The following is a 22,328-nucleotide window of genomic DNA, read 5'->3' as shown; positions in this document are numbered from 1 at the left end:
CTCTGACAATCACTCTTTAGTTTAGGCGCTCGAAAGTAATGGATACTTTTTGTGAACAAGTCATTTCCAGTCAACATTTTCAGATTGTATAGATCTGTTTGAGTGGGGAGTAGAATAGACCTGATCTAGTTCACAGTTAAGTATGTTAACCACAGAATTATCCTCTTTACCTTCAAGTGCCCAGACATGTTATTGGTAATTACTTGCCCAAGCTCTGATTAGACAGTTTGTCTAGCAGATCTACTTACTTCAGAACAAGTTGTTATTCTGTTTATGGAAAAGATTGTTAGTCCCCTCAGACCTTGCAAACAATAGTTTGGAAAGTGGTCCAGCATCCAATTATGTGCATCATTAAAAGGTGAAGGTGAATATATCTGTATTTAAGGCTTAAAAAAAAGAGGTGGGGGGGAGAGAGAGAGCCAGAAATAGCATCTTTTCAATAGAAAAATAGCAGTGCAAACTTTAGCTTTTATAAATTTTGCATTCAGGTTTTTTAACTGTATTAATTTTTCCTTCCTGTATGGACCCATGCAAGTATGATCCATATTTGGGATTTGAACAAGTATTACAACAATGGAAATACATTACAATATTAATGTTTCATGATAGCAGTAAAAATTAGGATTCTTTCAGTGTCTAAGTAGTTTACAAAGACTTTACCTTAATTGATTAAGAGGTGCTGGTGTCAGTGGATCTCAACTTTTTTAGACTCAAGGCTCCTCTCATTAGACTTGAAGCACCCTTTGGAAAATGCCAGCTCTTACATTTTACCCTTTATTTTGACTACAGAAAAATAATAGAGCAATTCTTCTATTGCAGAGGACACAGAAAGGCAACAACAGGTTTAGACTCTTATGGCTAAGTACAGACAGTCAAAAAGCCTGAGGTTGAATTGATTCAATCTTTACAGGTTAGTCTAAGCTGTGTAGACTTAACCAATAAGCAAGTGAACAGACATTCACTTTTGATTCCGGAAATGCAGTCATATGCCTGCAGTGGCCCAGGCCAGAGGCTGGAGAGGCACTAGAGCAGGGGCGAGCAATTATTTCGGGCAGAGGGCCACTTATCCAGTTTTGGCAGGCTGTGGAGGCCTGCATGGTTAGCCCTGCCCCATGACAGGTGCCTCGCCCCCTGGTCACCATCTTGGGACCAATGTCCAGATGTCTTGGGATCAATGTCCCAGGGCCAGCACTGGTGGGTCACAAAGCGGGGTGCAGGCTGCAGGGGTCTGTGAAGCTGGGCCGGGCTGCACCAGCAGGGAGAGGGGGGAGCTGGCCCGGCTCCATAGAGCCCCTGCTGGCTGGGACCCTGTACCCCTGCCACCCTGCTCTGGGCCCCGCCGGTGCTGGCCGCAGGGCACCGGTATGGGCCTCATGCTCCCACTGGCTCCTCACCCACTCATACCCAGTACCCCCCAGCCCCGTGGTACAGGCGGGGGGCAGCGCACAGCCCTGACCCCCTGCTTGCCAGCAGGGAAGAAGCTGGTGCTGAGTGCAGGGGAAAGCAGCCCCTCACCCACCCTGTGGCTGGTGCTCCCTGCTGCAGCCGCTTGCAGTCTGTGCGGGGCTGTCCAGAGCAGGCACAGGCAGCCCCACGCAGACTGCAAGCGGCTGCAGCATGAGGCACCAGCCACACAACGAGCGAGGGGCCACATTTACCTGTGCTCAGCACTAGCTTGTAACAGGCCCCTGCTGCCAGCCTGGCAGTGGGGCCAAGTTACAAGGTGGTGCTAACCGTGGGGGGGGGGGGAAGCAGCCCCATGCCTGTCCCATGCCCGGTGCCCCATGCTGCAGCAGCTCACAGCCGGCCTGGGGCTGCCTGTGCCTGCTCTGGACAGCCCCACGCAGGCTGCGAGTGCCTGCAGCAGGGGGTGCCGGCTACGGGGTAGGCAAGGGGCTGCTTTTCTTCATGTAGGGAAGGAGCCCGGGGAAAAGCGGCCCCTCCCCCACCCCGTGGCCTGCGCCCCCTGCTGCAGCTGCTTGCAGCCCACGGGGCTGTCTGGAGCAGGCACAGGCAGCCCCATGTGGGCTACGAGCAGCTGCAGCATGAGGTGCCGGCCACGGGGCAGGGAAGGGGCCACTCCCCCCACCCCCCCTTCCCTGGCCGGGGTCCCTGCCACTTACCTGACATTCTGACAGGAACCAAGGGCAAAGAAATATTAATTTTCTACCTTTTTTAGGGGCCCTGTGGGCCGGAAAGAATGGCCTCACAGGCCACATCTGGCCCGCGGGCTGTATTTTGCCCACCCCTGCACTAGAGCATGCTTCCCTGCTCTGCTGGAGCAGACAGCTTAGGCCAAAGCTATCCAGCCCACCCTGCAAGGGGGGGGGGGAGGGGTTTGCAGGGGAGGTGCAGAGCATCCTGGGATGCTTCAGGGACTGCGAGTTAACTTGAAGGGGATCTGGGACAGAAGTTCAACAAACTGATGTAATCTAAGTCAGTGAAGTCTGATACTTCATCCATCCAGATTGATCTTAAACTGGTTTTGGCCATTTTGAATGTGGTTTATGTGCACTGAACTTCTGTTGTGTTACAGATTTGCACTGGTTTCTGATCACTTATACCAATTTATGTGTAACTTCTGTCCCTAGCGAATGTTTTTGATGCTATGGATTCCTATTTGAAATCTCCGGGTTTATCTTGCCACTCTCCTGTGTCAGTGTTTGCACACCTAACAGTGCTAATGTTGCTTGGCACTCCCTAGCCCCCTTAGAAGGCTGTCATGGCACTTTAGGGTACAGAGGTACAGAGTTCAAATTCTGTGTAGGGTATATATTTATTTTAAAATCTCCATTACTTTCCTCTGGGTACTTTTATATTGTACATCATTTATTATCCTGGTGATAGATGTGTGAGCCAAGTGTACACTAACCTTTCACTCTTTTTGCTTGTTTGTCATTATTATCCTTTTGATCTTAAAAATGGATCTGAATATTCAAATGCACGTCTTTCAGTTATTCTCAGCTAAATTACACCTGCTTTATAAGGTATCTACTAGTCTTACGTTTTTTTTAATTTGATTTCTTTTCTTCTTTCTTTGTTTTTCATCTTCGTAGGGCAACCTCGTATATATTCAAGCAGCAGAACCTGCGAATGTTCCAATGAAAAATCACCTTCCTGCAAGAGAAGATCAGCTACTAGCTCTACAAAACACAAGCGAATTTGATGTGCTAATTATAGGAGGAGGAGCAACAGGGAGTGGCTGCGCTTTAGATGCTGTTACTAGAGGTGAGCCATGGGGGCATGAGTATATATATGTGGGGTTTTTTTATTATTTAAATGTGTGTTCCTTGCTTTTGTTCTAAAATGACAATATTTTATTTTACATAGGGATGAGACAGCTGCAGCTACTATAAACATTTAATAGTTGTTCATCTTAACACAGGTTTTAAGTTGAGTCAGTTTAGTTTAAAATATACTGACCATATTCAGCTTGAAAGTCTTTGATTTATTTTCTCTTCCTTAATGAGAAGTTCTGTGTAGCAAGGGGGAATATAATATCCACACTCAGACGCACTCTATGGGTTTCAGAATCAGTTTCTGTTTTTTCTTTTGAAGTGTTTCTGTTTTTGTTGTACAATTAAAATGGATAGAAATATTACTCTTCTAATACTATTTTCATAGACTTCAGTTGGTTTATTGTTTAAAACATTGGACCAAAATTCTTTAGAACCAATTTAAAGAGAAACAACTTCCTTTGTGGTGAGAGGAGTTATTTTCTTGCTGTGGGTGGAATGTGACCCTTTGATTTTTAACCAATTCCAGAACTGGAATTGATACATTTTGATAAAGAAAAAATCATGGCGTGCTCTCTATAATTAAAAATTAACACGTAGCAATCAGCGAATCAAGCAAATAGACTAGTTACACTTGCCTTTGCCTAAGAGGCACCTAAACTTTGATTTTATGTTTCTATTGAACTCCCTTCAATTTCTGTGTTGTGTTGCGATGTGCTCATTCCTAAGTACCAGAATCTCACTGTAGTTTACTTGTTGCCATAGATGCCCTTCTATTACCTTTTTAATAGTATAGAATACAGTCAAATCTGAGAAGTTTAAGAAAAAAATGATTACAGAAAGATGATAAAGTGCAGCTGTGCAGGCTGAGCATTCCTCTGAAATAGTCAGCAGAGGCCTCAGAATCAATTAGCTGTTGGTTAAATGGACCATCTAAAAGTGAATTTTTGGGATGGTGATTGTCTCAGGAGCTGTGAAACGTCACACTTCAAGACATGTCAGTGGTTAATTCTGAATCTCTTGTAAGAGCTCATAGCTTGTCTCAAAGGGCACTCACAAAAGTGACATTTGTCGTGCAATCGACCCCTTGAAAGACTCCTACAGCTGTGCCCTGACAGAAATGCACAGATGCAGAATGCTTTAAAAGTGCATGATCACGTGACAAATAAACCCTCATGTAATGAGGGTTCAGATGAAGGCACTTCAAAGCAGAACAACTTCATTAACTTCTCTGTGTCCCTTCTCAGGATTGGGGTTGGGCTGCCCCTAGTGCTGTCTGCGGCAAGGGAGGAGGGGAAGGGAGCTCCAGGTTGTGGTTTACCCAGCCTGCGCTGGAAGGTGGGATGGGGGATGGCACATGGATTGGAGCTCCCGTTCCAGGTGGAGTGACTTGCGGGGAGCTCCAATCCTCATGTCCCCCCCTCTGGCTCAGGTTGGGTAAACCCCAACCCACAGCTACTTCCCCTCCCTTCTCCCCCTCCCTTCCTGCAGAAAGTACCAGAGCTGGAGGGAGGGTACTAGGAGAGAGAGGCTGCAGACAGACAGCTCTTCCTAGATCAGCTCCAAAGTGGAGCTTGATACCCAGCAGCAGGTGTCAGTTGTGTTGGGGGATTGCCTAACTCCTGGCACTTTCTGTACAGCACCATGAGTCAGAGCAGGGAGCTGCACATCTGTTGGGAGGATTCCTTTGGGTGCTGACAGAAGTGTCTGCTGTGACAGAAGTGTCACTGTGCTTGTAAGCCGTGGTCTCTTTTTCACAGTCGTGGAAATTGTGTTAGCAGGGATGAATGAAATGTTTATCGTAGAATTGTAGAAAAAGTTCATTCATGGAACCCTTTGGAAGTTCTGGAAAAAATGATGTAAGGATGAGCTTTGATGAAAATGTGGCTAATGAGATTAACAATGTATAGGTGCACACCTGGATAAATTGCTTATAGAACTTGCTAGATATGTTTGTTTGTTTTTTTTTTAAAGAACTGCTTTATCTCACTTACTTTGTTTCCTACCCCTGCCCCCTCTCTGTTTTCTTTTGTCATTGTCTACCCTAGCAATATGCTTCCCATCTCCTAAACTTGAATCATTAGTGCCTTTCTCCTTTGCTATCCAAGTCTTTATCCATCATTTTCCATCCCTAATAGAAAGACAGTACTTTTGGACTTCCCATCATGGCTACTTCATTTTCTTTCTCTTATTTCCTTATGGTAGGCCATAAAAATGTAGCCATTTTCTTTCTTTGTCATGATTTTCTGTTTGTGACTACTCTCCCTCTCATTCTTTGAATATTTGTTGTCATTTTTCTCCTTTAGGCTCCAACTGAATTCGGTGGTGGTGGAGGGAGGGGGGCACCCTCCTTTTGGCAGGGAGAAAGGTAGCTTGATATGTTAGTCTGAAGTCAGGCAGAAGGCAGGGTAGGGCAGCACCTTTGAGGTTAATCTGGTTCAGAGAGGCACAGACCTTTGTAAGTGACAGCCTAGTTTGTTAGATGCATCATTAGCATTTGAAGTAGCCTACAATGCTTGTGCCCCTCTGAACCAGTTCTCTCGAAGGTGCTGCCCTGCTCTGCTTTCTGTGTTGATTTGTGTGACCAGTATTAGAGCCTTAATCCATATTAATATTAAGATTCACATCCACCTCAAAGCATTCTATTACCGTTCTCGCCCATTATTTCACTGTCTTTATCTTTCTTGCTCAGCCCTCATTTTTCTTTGATTGTATTCGTTCTTTCTCTCACCCCTCATCTGTCATACAGCCCATACTTGGAACCTAGATATGGTGATGCTGAGCATTGCTGGGCCTATGACCTGGCTCCTGGAGTAGAATTAACTATGCAAAGAAGGAATGCAGGAACTAGGGGGAGAGTAAGCAAGCCTCCCAGCCTCAGCCTTTTCTGTAGCCTGATGCTTATGGCCCTCTGCTGGGAGGTGAGATTGTGGTATTGATTCCCATCAGGAGCATTGAGCCAAGGTTCTCCCACTTCCTTGGTAAGTACTCTAACTTGTAGGTTTGAAAGCCTGCTGGCAATAGGACCATCACCACTTCTTCCTCCAGTTGTGTTTTGCAAAAAATTATCAAATAGCTCAGCAGAAGCACAGATATCAATGCTGTTGGGATGAGTTAGGCATGCTCTAAGTGTGCCTCCTGGATTGGGACCCTCAGGGGATGTAAGCAAATTTGGGATCCATGGGTGTACTTAGAAATACTCTTGCCAAGCTGGTAACTATTCTGGGCATGTCAAAATGCAACACTAGGCAACTTCCTGGTGAAAATCAACGTGCTTTACAGCCCTGTCCATGAGAGCTTTGTGAATTGCACTCATGGAATGTTAGGATCCTCACTTTAGCTTTTGTGGGTTTGGCTTTACTGCTGGCTGTTATGCTATTCCACGTGCTTATAAAGATCCACCACACAAAGACCAAACTCATTCATTAGAGGGGGATATGGCAGCCACACCAATATTAAAGCTGCTTAATATTTCTCATGGTGATTTCTTGTAACCATTTTAATGAAATGCTAACACTTGTCTGCAGTAGGCCTTTTAAACATGGTTGGAAGAAAACCATCAGACTAGAGAGGTACATTTTGTTTGTATGCTTAAATTCTGCTCAAGTTTAGCTGAGTTATAATTTATAAATTCACCAGTTTCTCTTGATTGCATTGCTTAGAAACAAATTGAGACAAAACTATTTTTCTACAATATGTACTTTGACAGCAAATTCTGTTGGATGAAGACTGCCTTGTTTAGTATAATTGTCCTATGGTACATCCCCATGTATGCTGCTAACTCAGTGCTTTTAAAGCAAAAGACAGAGAGTCTCAAAAGACAGTCATAGCAGTCTGAACATGCTTTGCAATCTCTAATTTTGAGCTTCCTGGCTTGTTTGGTTCAAGTGTTAACTTTTGAAGCTATGCACTTTTCTACCATTCTTGCACATAATGTAAAGTTCTACATGGCCTCAGAAAGACAAGTCTTGGAAGTGAGGGGTGAAATTCTGGACCTGTAGAGTCAGTGAGAGTTTGAGGAGGTTTCAACTTGAAAATGTATGACTGCAAATAAGGTAAAGCAGTAACACGCACATCTCTTGTAGAATTACATGTTCATTTCAATCGGTAGTCTAATGTGAATTTTGTTATGTTTTTTATGGATAGAATCATAGAGGTAAAGCTGGAAAGGACCTCTGGAGGTTATCTAGTCCAACTCCCTGCCTTAAGCAAGATTATTCATATCCAAAACATCCCATATAAATCCTTGTCTAGCCTGTTACTAAAATTATAGTCGACCCTGCCACACACCACAGGGCATGTCACCCTAACTTGCAACAGGTAAAGCAGGGGACAACAGCGACCAATGTCCTGCTATTGCAAGCATTGTTAAAATATGTTCAAGAGATCTAAGGAAGAGGGTTATGCCCTCTGCTATAGAGGAAGGGAAAATCCCACAATCTGTACCAGTCTGACCACAGGGTAAAATTCCTTCCTGACCCTGTGGGAAATATCCATATCCAATAGGCATAGCTACTACTAGATCATCCCTGCCCAATGCTTATTCAACCTCTTCTTGAACATCTCCAATGATGTGCAGTCCACAACTTCCATAGGCAGTCTATTTCATTGCCTCATTGTTCTAGCATTCTGATATGCTACTTTCTTTCTCCTGAACCAAGGAACAAGTGTATATATTTTTGACATACTAGGCAATACCAACGCATTTTCTCCCAGCCCCGTCTTTCTGCAACAGAGTGTAGCTCTCAGTTGGGCGCATCTACAAGAGATGCTGAAGACTAATTCTACTACGCATTAGCATGGCAGGCAAAAACCATGCTAATGCACAGTAGATTTAGTGTAATGTACATTAACGTCACAGAAGAAGCATTTATCTGCGTTAATGTGCTAATGTACGGTGCATTATTACAGGTACTAACTTAATGCACCATGATTGCAGTGCGTTAATGAACAGGTCATAGCAGATGCATCCAGTATTGATTTTTCCAGTCATAAGCGCTGTCTTAACAAGCCTCTATGATACCAGTCAGTTCATAGTTTATTTTACAGGCTGTGATTTCCAGCTCCTCTTGCTTGTTTCCCATATCTTTCACATCTGTATGCAGTTTGCTTTCTGCCCTGCTTGTTTTCATGTGGCTCTCTGAACCTTTCCCAGAGTTGAGCTGCTGCTTCTGGTCCATTCTTCTCTGGATTGTTTGCTCTGTTGTTGCATGGTTTTGTTCACCATCCTCTGTGGATCTTAAAGTCTTCCTTTATTGGGTTGGCCACACAATGCCTAAAGTTGCTTTTCCCCACATTTTGCTTAGATGGATCCTTTCTCTTGATAGCAGACCTTTTTCTCAGAACACCTGCCCATTGTTAAAGAATCTAAAGTTTTCATGTTGACATCACCACCATAGCCACAATTTTATTTCCGTGATATGATGGTCCCTGCCTGGGCCGTTACCTTCCATTGTGCCCCAATTTTCTTAATCTTCCTGCTAAGAGTCTCATAGTCTCTTCTTTTCTGCTCGGTTTCATTCTTTGCAGTATTGTTGGTACTTACGTGGAGAAGCAGGAAAGGGTAATGGTCTGAGGGATGGATGAGCTCAGATTTCAGGCACACTTCCAGGACCCCAAATCTGGACAAGAAATTGGTTCTTCTGTTCCCTGCAGAAGGGAGGTACCTATCACAACCACTTCCGTCTTCCTTCTCGTTGCACTAATCTTAGAGGCCCCATTCCTGGGACCATGCACTTCCTGTTCTCTGGACTTCTGGGTCCTCTGGATCCCCCATGCTGATGTCTTCACTTCTGCTTTTTCCCAAGCTGTTCCACTGCAGAGTGTTTGAAAGCAGTTGATGATTTCAGTCTCTTCCTCTTCAGTTCCTCTTCTTCCTTCTAGTTGTCACATGTTGCCACTTCTTTTTTCCCTTTGGCCTGTCTAATGCCAACTTCTCATGGCTTCTATCAAAGAAGTCTTCATTTATCCTCATAGCACGCAGCATGGATGTCTGTGCTTCTAACCATTCAGTCTTTTCCTCCAAGATGGAAACTGCCTTCTACTTGGTGCAGATGAATTGGTCTTGATTCTCTGGGAGGAACAGGAGGATGGCACATCCCACTCAAGTAACAATTACTGTTCAGTAAAGTTAATTGGTAAATCTGTGAGATCAAAGATTGTTGTTTAGGACTTTGTTAGGTTGGTCCTCTGGAAAAAATTGTGTTTGTAATGTTCAGTGTACAAAGAATTCTTGCAGGTTATCTATATTTATCATTTTACTACATATTTTGATCATATCAGTAGCTTTCTGAAGTGTGAAATAATCATGAGCGTTTGGTTAATGAATTGTGTATTGTTACTGTTCATTCATGGAATTTGCTCTTTTATTATGTTTGCTGCTTCACTTAACAACAAATTTTGCTTTTTCTCTGTTTGATAAGTTTTTACCAAATTATTCCTGATTGTATCCATTAATCTTCAGTCACATTTGACAAAAATAAATTACTGTGATCTTTTGAAGTTACCAGTAATAATTTTTAAGGACATCAAAGTTTTGGGAAACTAATAGATGTTAAAAGGTTTGCATATCATTGTTCTACAAGCAGTATTATGAAGCACTGTAATGTTTTTTAGGAGATGCAGGGTAAAGAACAGAGTACAGGGACAAATGCTAGCATTGGTTATTCTGTCCCTGGTCATGCACAGTTGCTGTTCCCAGCTTCACTTAGAATCTTATTGAATCTGCTTCCTCCTTTATTTCTGCTTTGCTTACCTAATTTCAAATGAGGAAAAAACATAAGGTCTCTATGAAAGCAACCATCTCAGGTATGCATATTGTTCCTGGAGGTTTTGAATAAGAGGCTGCCACCTTGTCTGAAATGCATTTCAGACGAGCACCATCCCTTCCAAATTCATACAGCTGTATGAAATAACCACACAGTGGTTAAGTTGCTTGTAGCTGCTTAGAATTTCTAGACAGTTAAGTTAGTAGTTGCTTAACACAGCTGTCAATTAAGACACCAATTATAATATAAGTTTGGAAGACTGCGGGCCAGATGAATGACAGAGCCCTTCTGCAGGCTGCATCAGACCCTGGGGCCTGGCATCCTCCCCTCCCTGCCCTGTACACCAGGATTGGGCCTCAGGGACCCAGCACTGTCCCCTTCTACCTCCTGTGCTCGGGGATTGGGTTCTAGGGGCCTGGTGCCATCTCCTTTTGCCCCGTGCATGCCAGATTTGGGTCCTTGGGGGCCGTTATCACCGCCTAGCACCAGGATTTGGTTCTGAGGCCTGCTGCTGCCTCTTCTCACTCCACGCACACTGTGATTGGGTCCTGCGGGCCTGGCAGCACCCACACATAGCCCCCACAATGGGATTGGGCCTTGGGACCCAGTGCTGCCCTGCCTGGCCCTTCATCATACAGTGCACAGCGCCTGGTTTGAGATTTGGTAGGAAGGGAGAGATGTCACTTTTCCCTTTTTGCCAAATTTTCAGACCTGTGGGGAGCTCTGTGGGCCAGATGACAATGATGTGGGCTGGAGTTTGAGCACCCCTGTACTATTCTACTCGGAGCTGTTTAGGCCTCAGCTGGAGTAGTCTGGGGTTTGCATTTTAGGAAGAACATAGAAAAACTCCAGAGGCAAGTAACAAAGATAATAAAGGGGTTCAAAAGCAAGCTGTATGAACAAAGATTGAGAGGCCTAGGAATGCTTAGTTTGGCAAAAAGAAGACTAAAGAGTGACAAGGTAGCCATTTTTTAAAAATATTAGGAAGGCTTGTATGAAGGAGAGAGAACAACTATTCTTCCTCACCATAGAAAGCTGAATACAAAGCAGTAGGTTTAAACTGCAGCATAGATTTGAATTGCATCCTCAGTAACCATGATGGACTCAAATTTTAATGTGAAAAATTAATCCACTTGATGTGGCCCATGCAAAACTAGTATGTCAGTTAATGCAAGAGTCCTCTGTTTTTCATCCTTTATTAACAACAGTACTTACAATAGTCATAGCATTCCTATTGCTACTAATACTAGTAGCAACAATAAAAGTATTATAACTACTGTTATTATGATGCTGTTGTAATTAAATATGTCCTTGAAAGAGAGAAGATAGCTGAGACATCACTTGATTAAATTTGGCTTTTGGAACCTGGGTATTGCAGCTGTTCTTTAATTAACAAAAAAAAAAAAAAAACCTGGGGTGGAGTTAGTCTATCATTTAACAGCAGTTTTGAACCTAGAATAGAATGTTTGGATTAGACAAATTACATGAGATCACATACTGAAAGTACTATGTGTTGGTCCTGAACCAGGAACAATTTCAATACTAAACGTTCGTTCTTAACTTTATACTCAGGCTAGGGACAGACATTACACACAAACTGGTTTAAGTGATCAGAAACTAGTTTAAACCTGCAACAGAACAGACATTCAGTGCACATAAACCAGTTTGAAAATGGCTGAACCTAGTTTGAGATAAAACTGGTTGAATGTAGTATATCAAACTTAAACCAGTTTGACCCAAATCAGTTATGCAATTTTTGTCCCAGACCTCTTCCTGGTTTAAGTTTAAACATGAGTCCCCCAGCATCCCAGATGCTTTGTAGCCTTGGGTGGGGCTCTTTGCTTCAGAGAGCTGGGCTGGCCCCTCTCATCTGCTCCCTAGCTGGAGCTCCAGCCGTGATGGCAGGCACAGTAGTATCTGCCCCATCCCTCACCCCACCCCACCTTGCTCAAGCAGGGATTCCTCCCCTCTCCCATAGCACAGACTGTAGCCAGCATGTGGTATGCTAGCTAATTCTGAGACGTGTCTGTGTATGGCAGATAGGACAGTGTCCACATGGGGCTTTTTGGAGTGAATCAACAGGTAGCTGGTAATATCCCTTCTCTGTTCCTTCCTTGGAAAAAAGTTGTTTAAAAAGAGCCTGAACTAATGAGAAAGACTTGCTTTGTTGATGGGCTGATAAATGCTGTTACCAACTCCCTGCTGGGCTGGTCAGGAGCAGGGAGGGTGGGTGGGAACCCCTCCCTAATAAGAGTGTCCTGCCAGGGCCTGCCCACCCCCTGCCCTCCCCTGCCCCCAGCTCAGCATTGTGGAATGGAAGGGGAGGCTGCTCTAGCACTCCTCTCCCCCCAGCTTCTAGACTGAGCCACTGTAGGCGTGTGCCGGCATTTCCTCAGTCCAAAGGGAATGTCTGAACGGTTACAAACCAGTTCAGCCTAGTCAGGTTAGACTAACCTACAACAATTGAATCAATTCAGGCTCAGGTTTCTTGAATGTCTGTCCCTAACCTAAAAGTTAGGCTAAGTGAGACTAAAACCTCATTAGAGTTTCCTACTCTCGTCTTTCATAGCTTCCTCAAACCAAAAACTCAGTATTTTCTGTGGAAAGTGTCCTGAATTGCTTTGGGAATAGACTTAAATGTTTTAAGTCTGTACTAAAATCCTTAAATGTTGTAATCTTGGTTGTGACTGATTGCTCCTTTGGCTTTTGGTACCTTTCTTACTTAATCCACCTATAAGATCAGAGTAATAACAGTTGCCTACCTCGTTAGGGTATTGTGATGATTAATTTGTGAATGTTGTAGTTGGAGAGATTTACTTCTATAGAGTTTAGTATTATTAATAAGACATTATGTGGTCCTACAATGAATACAAACTTTAATTAACTCATAAGAATATAGCCTCTGTAATGTACTATAATGCCTTTCTGTTGTGATATGTCCAGATTTTAATGTGCTTCTGTTTAAGTTGTGCTTTGACTTCTCCCCTAGGAAGAGGGTAGAATCTTTTCATTACAATGTAGACAGCGTGCTGCACTTTGAATACAAATTTATCCATGTTCAGAGTAATTTTTCTTGTGATTGCCTCTACCCTAGAGAAGTGTCTTTAATGAATTACATACAAATTGTGTAATTTAAGAAGTTAATTTGGTTTTCTGGTTACACAGGACTAAAAACAGCCCTTGTAGAAAGAGATGATTTCTCATCAGGGACCAGCAGCAGGAGCACTAAATTGATCCATGGTGGAGTGAGATATCTTCAGAAGGCCATCATGAAGTTGGATTTTGAGCAGGTAATTGTTTATGCTGGTTGTTAAGCAAAAATTGCTAGTAGACTTTTTATTTTTTCTTCTTCCCAATTAAATATGTATTCCCATTCTATGGTTGCTAATACTTTCTTTTGTTGCATAAAAGAGGTACTGTGCATACAAAATGGTTTCCTCAGTTAATTCTTCTAGAATGGGGAAACATGCACTGCTTTTTCTTGTTTGGGTTATATTTACAGGCAATTGGGAATGCAGTAACTTGTATGTTGTGTAGTGTATGGGGAAAGAAGAGGGGCTGAATGATTTCAGTGTACAGTGTTTCCTTTCTTATCCTGTTGATGGGAATGGATTTGTTATGAAGGTGACAATGGGAAATGAATGGTTATATATTTTTAACCTATGCACTGAGATGGAAAGTGAGGCAAAACTGAACGTTTGTGAAAGCCCAAAAGCTTGCCTCTCCCTGTGAAATTTTTCCCTGAAAGCTTGCTAAAAATACTCAAACATGGTTGAATATTATACAGTAGAATTACATTTTACTGAATATCCCCTATTCAGCTGTCTACATCACTGCTTTATGTTAAGAACCATTTCACTCTGTTGCTTATGTGTTTGCTGCTCCCAGTGAATGATAGAGAATATAATTGTATGGATCTGATATGGATATGGATCTAAAGCAATTACTTAGATATTTTCAAAGGTAGGAATTGTTTCATACCATTTGAGTGCTAATTAAAGCTAGCAGTTTAACTCATATGCAGTGGCAATAAGTAAACTTGCTGTTGGAACTTGCTCTGTACCTGAAAGATAAAGATTTTGATTTTCTTATTTGGGAAGTTCTAAAACAAATGCTTCAAATAATGTCATTGCAATATTGAAAAAGTAGTAGAGAGTGCATAATAAACTACCACAGTAAAAGGCTCCTATATGTAGTTTATGCAACAACTAGCACAGTTGTTTTATCACCTCGCACTTGTTAAGGTAAAAATCCTGAATTATTAGTTTTATTTTGTTTTTAGTACAAGATGGTAAAAGAGGCACTTCATGAGCGTGCCAATTTGCTTGAGATCGCTCCTCATCTGTCCTCTCCTTTACCTATAATGCTTCCTGTTTACAAGTAAGTCCCTCAATTTTCTTTCTATTGCAGTTTCTTAGAGCTTTTCTTGACAAAAGCAATGCTTTTTCACTAGAGGAGTTTTTTTATTATGCCTTTTACTTAGCATGCTTTTAACCTGTCAGAAGCCTTGTCTCCTAAGTGAGAATTCTGTTGTTGGGTTGCGGACGTGTGATGTTTTGTATAGCACCACCAGTTAATGTTCTTGTGTCCTTCTGAGACTCAAGTACCTTCTAGGCAGTAAAAATGCATTCTAAGGTGAAGCTTGATTCATAAGATATTACATAATATTTTGAAATTAAATCAATTTGTAAAGAGGAGCGTTCCCTTCTAAGTTGTGTGTGCGTGCAGCCCATCCTGAAGGTTGGATGGGCTCCCTACTCATAAAGCTAGGCAGGCCATCACCTGCACAGACAGGAAACAGTATGGCTGCATCAGAGGTCTTAAAGGACTTGTAGTTCTTCTGGAAACAAGGGCATGTTCTGTTCCCTTAAATTCATGCTTCGTCACAAGCATGCAGAAATGAAATCAGAGAGGCTAAGATGCAAAAAAAGGTGCAACTATCACAGGCACAAAAGACACCAAAAAAAGGTTTTTTTTAAAGAATTTAGAAGTAAGAGGAAGATGGGGAAGTTGTAGATCCATTAATGGGGAAAGAAGAAGAAACAATGGATAATGCAGAGAAGGCTGAAGTTTTCAGTGCTGCCCTTAATTCAGTCATTGTAAAAGAAGTAAATTGTAACCAGATACTTAACACAATTAATTTTGACAAGGAAATAGGAGAGCGGGCCAGAAGAGGGAAATAACAAGCTGAAGAATATTTTAGATAAGTTTGATGTATTTAAGTCATCAGGGCCTAATGAAATTCACTCGAGTTCTTAAGGAACTAGCTGAAGCAATCTCTGAATCATTAACAATTTATTTTTGAAAACTTATGATGATGAGGGAAATCCTGGGGGACTGGTAAAGGGCAAACAGAGGACCTATCTCTTTAATAGTGGGGAAAAGGAAGACCCAGAGGGTTATAGACAGTTCAGCCTTATTTAGACAACTCAGGAAGACTGATCAATGATTGATCAATGAATCAATTGATTTGATCAGTCAGTTGAATTGATCAGTGATTGATTGGTCAATCTATTCATTAATCTCTAGAATATGGTGAAGTAATTAAAATAATCAGTGTGAAATTGGTGAGAACTTGTTATGTTAAATGAGCCCAGTTTTCTTGACTGGATAACTGGCCTGTTAGGTAAGCGACTAGTAGTTGATGTGATATATTTTAAGTTTTTGATGAAAATAAAGCCGTGCTTTACTTTAAACTCTGTGCACTTGTGCACGCAGCCCAGTGTGTGTCCAGTAGAGGCAACATGTTTGTTGGACCTGGCTCACCCAATGTCTGTATAGATTGGGCACTTTAGTGGAGCTTTTTTGGCTGTTTTATCTAATAGATGATTGACTCAGCTTTAGCTAAAAGTGCCAAAAAGCCCCGCTGAAGTGCCCAATCTGTACAGATGCTACAGAGCTGGGTTGAAGTAAAGCGCTGCTACTTCCGGTAAAGTGTGGTGGGTTTTTTTGGTTTGTTTTTTAACATCTGCAAGTAGCCCATGTGGTGGATGCTGACTGGGAAAATGAGGAAGAAGTAATTATAGTTCACTATCAAGGTGGGAGAGTATTTCAAGTAGGGTCTGATGAGTCTGTTTTGGGTTTGGTTTTATTTACTATTTCATTAATTTAGATGATGATGGAGTAGAGAGTGTATTTATAATTTTTGTGGACCATACAAAACTGTGAGGCTTCAGGTGCTCGGGAGAATGGGATTAGAATTCAAAATGATCTTGAAGTATTGAAGAGAAAATCTGAAATTAGCAAGACAAAATTCAGTAAAAAATAGGAAGGAGAAATCTAATGTATGAGTAAGGGATTACTTGCTAGGCAGCAATTCTAGAGAAAAGGATTATAGTGGGTCACAATTCTAATGAGTCAACATTGTGATCTTGTTAAAAAAATAAATAAAATAAAAAAAGATATCTCAGAATGAGGATAACTCAACACAAGGGGTAATTATTTCTCTTTACCCAGTGCAATTGAGGCAGCACACTTCAAGAAAGATGAAGACAAGTGGTAGAAGCAAGAAGAAGAGTCTTAGAAAACCTGTAAGGAACCTTTCTGTAAGGAAGGGTTGAATGAATTGGGGTTCTTAAGTTAAGAAAAGAGAAGGCTGGGGGAAGGCAGAAAGAACCCCCAACTTCCTGTAGCCCACCAAAGTACCGGCAGGCAGAATGGAATGGTTCTGTGAGATGCATTCAGCTGGCAGGCTATATGTTTGACACCCTTGGGTTAGATCATAGGAAAACATATCCTTAAAATTAAAAATATATGCACGGAAATAGGTTACTCAAGATTCTATATCTGTCACTGGAGGTTTTAAAGAACAGTTTAGAGAAAGATCTGTCAAGAGCCATCTTGGTATACTTGATCCAGCCTCTGCCTAGACTGTCTCACAGACATGTCCATTCCAACATTTCTGATCATATTAGCATAGGAGGGTTTAAGGTCAGGAACCTGAACTCAGGGAACTCTAACCCCCTCTGCATTGATTCCCATACTCGGACTCCTTTTCTTGAAATCATGTTGAAGGTGTATAGAATGCTTATTCAGTCCCTATTCTAAAATAGCTAAGGCCCAAAGTATGCTTGCACTTAATGGTTCTAAATTCACAGTGGAAAAAGTTGTCAGTTAGGTTAAATAAAATTAAGCATGTGTGTAGGCCTCTGCAGGGCTGTGTGGGTTTGGAAAAAAAAACAAGAAAAGAAAAGCTAGGAACAGGAAAGCATAAAAGTGAAAGGAAGAGCAACACTGGTAAGGACTGAGGAAAAAAGATAGGAAAAAGATGAATGAAAATCAGTGAAGATACAGATGTTAGATGAAGGGCCAAGTATGCATTTTTCTTTGCCTTGTGGTCAACAAGCAACCTTTAGAGCACTGTTTTTCAACCTTTTTTTCATTTGTGGAACCCTAAAAAATTTTGAATGGAGATGCAGACCCTTTTGGAAATTTCAAATGGAGGGCGGACTCCTTTGAATTGTAAGTGTGAATATTTGCATATTTTTGATTGACCAACGTCATAGTCTTCTTTTGTGGACCCCTAGACATAGTCTGTGGATTCCCAGGGGTCTGCGGACCGCAGATTGAAAACCATTGTTTTAGAGAAACCTAAGGCTGCTTGTAATTATAAAAAAACAAAAAAAAACAAAAAAAAACCCTCCTCCCCTTTTCTCCCCCCCATGCGTTACTGGAAGAAGCAGCAATTAGAGTCAATCAGCTATTAGATAAAAGCACCAAAAAAACCCACTAAAGCACCCAATCTATACAGACATTAGGCGAGCTGGGTCCAACTAATGTGCTGCCTCTTCAGACCATGGTCTGGGCTTGGTACGGGAGTATGCAGAGTTTAAAGTGATTTTTTGGGGTTATTTTTTTTTTTTTAATGTCTGCAAGAGTCTGAGGGATTTCCTAACCATTCAATCTGCCAGACTTCTGTTGATGACAATAAGAACTTTGTTTGATTAAGGAGTGTAGTTCCAGATCCTTAATTTGAACTAACTTGTATGTTTTGTTATCACAAAGCTTTTTGGGTGCCTGTAGATGTGTGGGGGTGCTGCTCTGATGCGCTGTCATTACAGCATGTTGGAGCACAAACATTGCAGGTGCTTTAATTAGAGCAGCTCTCAGAACTGTTCTAATTAAAGCCCTCCCCCACCCCGGGCATGTGTAAAAACACCCTGTAAGCTGTTCCTGAATGCATTCATTTCTAGTGATGAACATTCTTTTTACGCAAGACCTTTTTTAGTTTGTGGTTTTTTTTTTTTAGTAATGCCGAAGTTTTGATTCTGTAGTTGATACAGATTCAAATTTGAGAGAAATCATTATGGGGTATCATTAAAATGAGGCAAATCGTTATATAACGATGTTATATACTGATATCCAGAAGCTATAGTTGTTAGCTCTGTGTGAAGCTTCAGTCACCGATTTGATTCGGAAGAGATTCGGCCCGATTTGGCAGGCGAATCTCCTAATCTAAATCGAATCAGGAGACCCATTAACCTCTCTGAATCAAATCGGAAGCCTCCGATTCGATTTGGAGAGATTTGACGATTTGGACATAGACACAGCTTTATATGTTTTTTCTACAAACCTCAAGGTACCAGGTGGCTCGTGAATGCTGAGATGGTGGGGCAGATAGAGCATCCCACAGGAGCATGGGGGGTGCCCAGCACGCTCAGTGGCAGACCCAGAAGTGGACCAGAAGCACTTAAGGTCCATTTCTGGGTCTGCTGCAGAGCATGCGGGGGACTCCCCTGGCTCAGTGACTGGTGCCTCCTGGGTCTGGGGGGGGCACCCATGGTCCCCCGTGCACTTGGCAGCGGGCCCAGATGTGGACTGGAAGTACTTCTGGTCCACTTCCAGGTCCTCCGCCAAGCATGGGGGGGGGCCCCCCATGCTCCTGTGGGATGCTCCACCTGCCCCACCATCTCAGCGTTCATGAGCCACACCTGGTACTTCGAGGTATGTAGAAAAAACATATAAAGCTGTGTCTGTGCCTGAATCAGAGTTGAATCTTCAGATTCGGATTCAGCTGACGCAAATCAAGACAGTAATCCAAATCAGTGAATTGAATCTCTGTCCCCCGAATTGGGCTGAATCGAAATCTAATATGGCCCACTTCGCACACCCCTAATAGTTATAGGCACATTTGGAATGCATTTCCCAGCCATGCTTCTGCAAGCTTTAAAATCTTTTCCCTTTTTTCTCCAGGAAGTCTTGAGTTCATTTTTAGATTGTAAACATTATGTATTTATGTAGAATAAGAAGAAATTCAATACATCATGTTAATTGTATGCAGAAATCTATTTTAAATAAAACTTGTAATGATTTTAATTTTTTTTCTGAATGGAATTTCTTCTTATTTTCTGCAGATGGTGGCAGTTACCATATTACTGGGTGGGAATAAAACTCTATGACCTCGTAGCAGGAAGTCAGTGTCTGAAAAGCAGCTATGTCCTCAGCAAATCAAGAGCCTTGGAACTTTTTCCAATGTTACAGAAAGACAGGCTTGTAGGAGCTATTGTCTACTATGATGGTATGTTCCTTTTTAATGATTTTTAAACCCATCTTTTTATGGTTCTTGATGTCCTTACTCAGTCCTACCTAGTTCTAAGTAATAACATATGTTTTCATGTGTGTAAAAAAACAAACAAACAAACAAACAAAACAAAACAAAAAAACCCCCCAAAACAAAAAAACCCCAAAACAACCAACGAACCAAACAAACAATTTCATACTAAGGAATGTAACTTAAAGGATCTACCTTGCATCCTGCATAATTTCTGTTGGCTAAATTTAATTGTATGACTAAACCCAGTTCACTGGTCTCATGTGTTTAGCTGGTTTGATGCTGGCCTCCCTAATACATTTGCTGTGTATAGATGAGAACTTGTTCTGCACTGTCAGCTGAAGCTAGTAGATGCAGCAACATATGTGAAAGTATTTTTCATGCTCTGGTGACTCCCTATGGGGAGTCTTGGTGACTTCTACAGGCACGTATAATTCTGTCATACTAGAACAGCTCCTTCTGTGCTGGATTGATGTAAAACAGTTTCTAAGCACATAGTATCCATGGTGCTTCTGTCGTTTTTCCATAAGCATCACACTCCCCTGAAAGAACCTGCATAACACAAATGTTTCCTAACTGGTTAATATCCTGAATATTAAGTCAGGCATCTGAACACTGTTTCAACAAGACCTAGTTGTTCAGAAGTAATCAAAGGGTCAGATCCTTTCTTTAGAATATCCTTAGAAAAAATCTATGATCTCAGCTTGACCACTCTTCCTAAAGTAGTGCACATCAAGGGGACATTGTTATGTTAATGATCGTAAATAGCTAACTATGCCACTTCCATTTTTAAAAGAATAATTCAAAACTCATGATTTGAGTTCCTGTTTGTGGTTCTTATGTTTGGGTTTGGTTTGGTTTGGTTCAGTTCATCAATCACTTTCTTTTATGGCTCCTACCATCCTCTCTCATTTCAATTGTTCACTCTATAGATGGAACTCTCATTGCAAATACAATTAAGTAACACGAGCAGCTATCAGGCTTGGGTAGTTTCCATTGGAAACCTCTATTTTAAAGGGTTATAAATCCATAAGAAAATCGCCTCTGGGCTGAAGCTTGATACAAATTTAATCTACCCAAAACTATGTCCTGTGGAGTATATTCATGTATAAAACACTTAAACAAAATCAGTGACTGAGTTATAGATGGAGAGAATGAAGATGTCTTCACATCTGTGGTACTTTAAAAAAAAATGAAATTTTGCAATTGAAAGTCCAAATGTACACCAATTTAGGTTGTATGTAGGCATTTTTATATCAATACTCACTGTGTTTTTAAAAAAATGAGCAAAAGTGCTTTAAAAACTTCTGAATGTTATGGATATTGATCATTCACACTTGGAATAGATTTAACATTCATATGATTACCAGAACAGTTTGGGGGTTTTTATTTCATTAAGTGTTCGCTGCTCATGGCATGTAAAATATTTAGTGACTTGTAGGCTGTTGCATTTTAGAAATCATACATTATTTATACTGGTAAGATTTTTATATGCGACTTGTCTCATTGATGTTGATTTGGTAGGATTAGCTTCATGCATATGTTCTCATCAGTTGAGTCAGGGTTGTATAGTTTAGAACAAGGTATGTGTGTGTACGTGACCTCACTGTTATTACACAAGATATGATACCCTGCCCCCTGTCCCTGGCAAGGCCTGGAAAAGAAAAAAACAACCCTGTAACTATCTCACTTTGAATATAAATAACATTTGGGGTGGCTAGACTCCAGTCCAGTTGCATACATCTTCCCTTCCCTGTATTCTCACAAAAGCCTTGAGGACAAGCCATACATGATATTATTGATTAGCTATTGCTGTAAGTTGCACTGTTCAGGAAGAACATTTACAAAGAATCTCTTTTTAGGGCATGGAGATAGCTACATTATACCCGAACTGTAGTAGTTTGGTTCCAACCACAGGGATTGTGCCGTGCAGTTATCTAGGCATAAGATCTTAATAGCCAAAATAATTATAGTGAGGTGTGAATCTAAATAAAATTGGCTGATACTTTACCCAACATATTTATTACCAACATTTTATTTAAGGCAAATAAGTGACATTATTTGCCTTGGAATCCACAAATAGCCAGGAAACCAAAAGTGCCTACCATGTAAGACAATCCTAGATAAAATGGACAAATGTACTCCACATGGGTTGCGTAAACCACCTCTGCCAGGCTAGAACATCTGCTCTTGACACTCAACATCCCCATATCATCTTTGGGCTACTGACCATTTCAGTATACAGGAGTCTAAAAATTCCCCACATGATCAAACTAACCTTGAAGGATAGGGGTCTAGTTTGCAAGTCAGAGTCTAGATATCTTCAGCTGCTTTGGAGCTTTAGCTGCTGATACTGATAGAAACTCACCAAGTGAGGATGTTGCATGTATCATTTCCTGACACATTATTGCTGGTAGTTGCATTGGAAACTAATTTCTCCTTTAGAAGAGAAAACATTTTACATTAAGAAAGATACGATTCCAAATGCATTTAGCTATAACATACTAAACTATACATTCATAGAAACAAGTCTTCATGAGCTCTCCAATTCACATGGAGCTTTAAGAATCTTCTGCATTGTTCTCTGTCCATCACCACATGAGCTAAGGAGCTTGTGATGCCAGAGATGATAACTTTCTCTGCCATGTGTTCATATAGCCATCCCATAGCAGCATTAGTCAGGCCTGTCAGCCACTATATTGTGGTCATCCGAGGAATGCAGATGCCACAGCAAAACTTGCAATTAAAGACTCCTTAACACAAGACATTTTTTTT

The 22,328-nt window shown here is 41.5% G+C and overlaps 1 protein-coding gene across 2 annotated transcripts in view; it reads left to right on the top strand.

Moving 5' to 3' along the window:
* The window catches only part of GPD2 (glycerol-3-phosphate dehydrogenase 2), a 126,823-nt gene that overhangs the window by 38,677 nt on the left and 65,818 nt on the right, over positions 1 to 22,328 (top strand). For both annotated transcript variants that reach the window (XM_059727374.1, XM_014599545.3), the window contains 4 exons: positions 3,057 to 3,228; positions 13,169 to 13,293; positions 14,286 to 14,383; positions 19,357 to 19,520. In XM_059727374.1, coding sequence (XP_059583357.1) covers positions 3,057 to 3,228; positions 13,169 to 13,293; positions 14,286 to 14,383; positions 19,357 to 19,520 — 559 coding nt within the window. The remainder of the gene's footprint in view (positions 1 to 3,056; positions 3,229 to 13,168; positions 13,294 to 14,285; positions 14,384 to 19,356; positions 19,521 to 22,328) is intronic.

The sequence above is a fragment of the Alligator mississippiensis genome, chromosome 4, assembly GCF_030867095.1.
Source record: "Alligator mississippiensis isolate rAllMis1 chromosome 4, rAllMis1, whole genome shotgun sequence".
Classification (NCBI taxonomy): Eukaryota; Metazoa; Chordata; order Crocodylia; family Alligatoridae; genus Alligator; species Alligator mississippiensis.
Note: the sequence above shows the minus strand (reverse complement) of the source record. Positions and strands in the feature narration are given on the sequence as shown.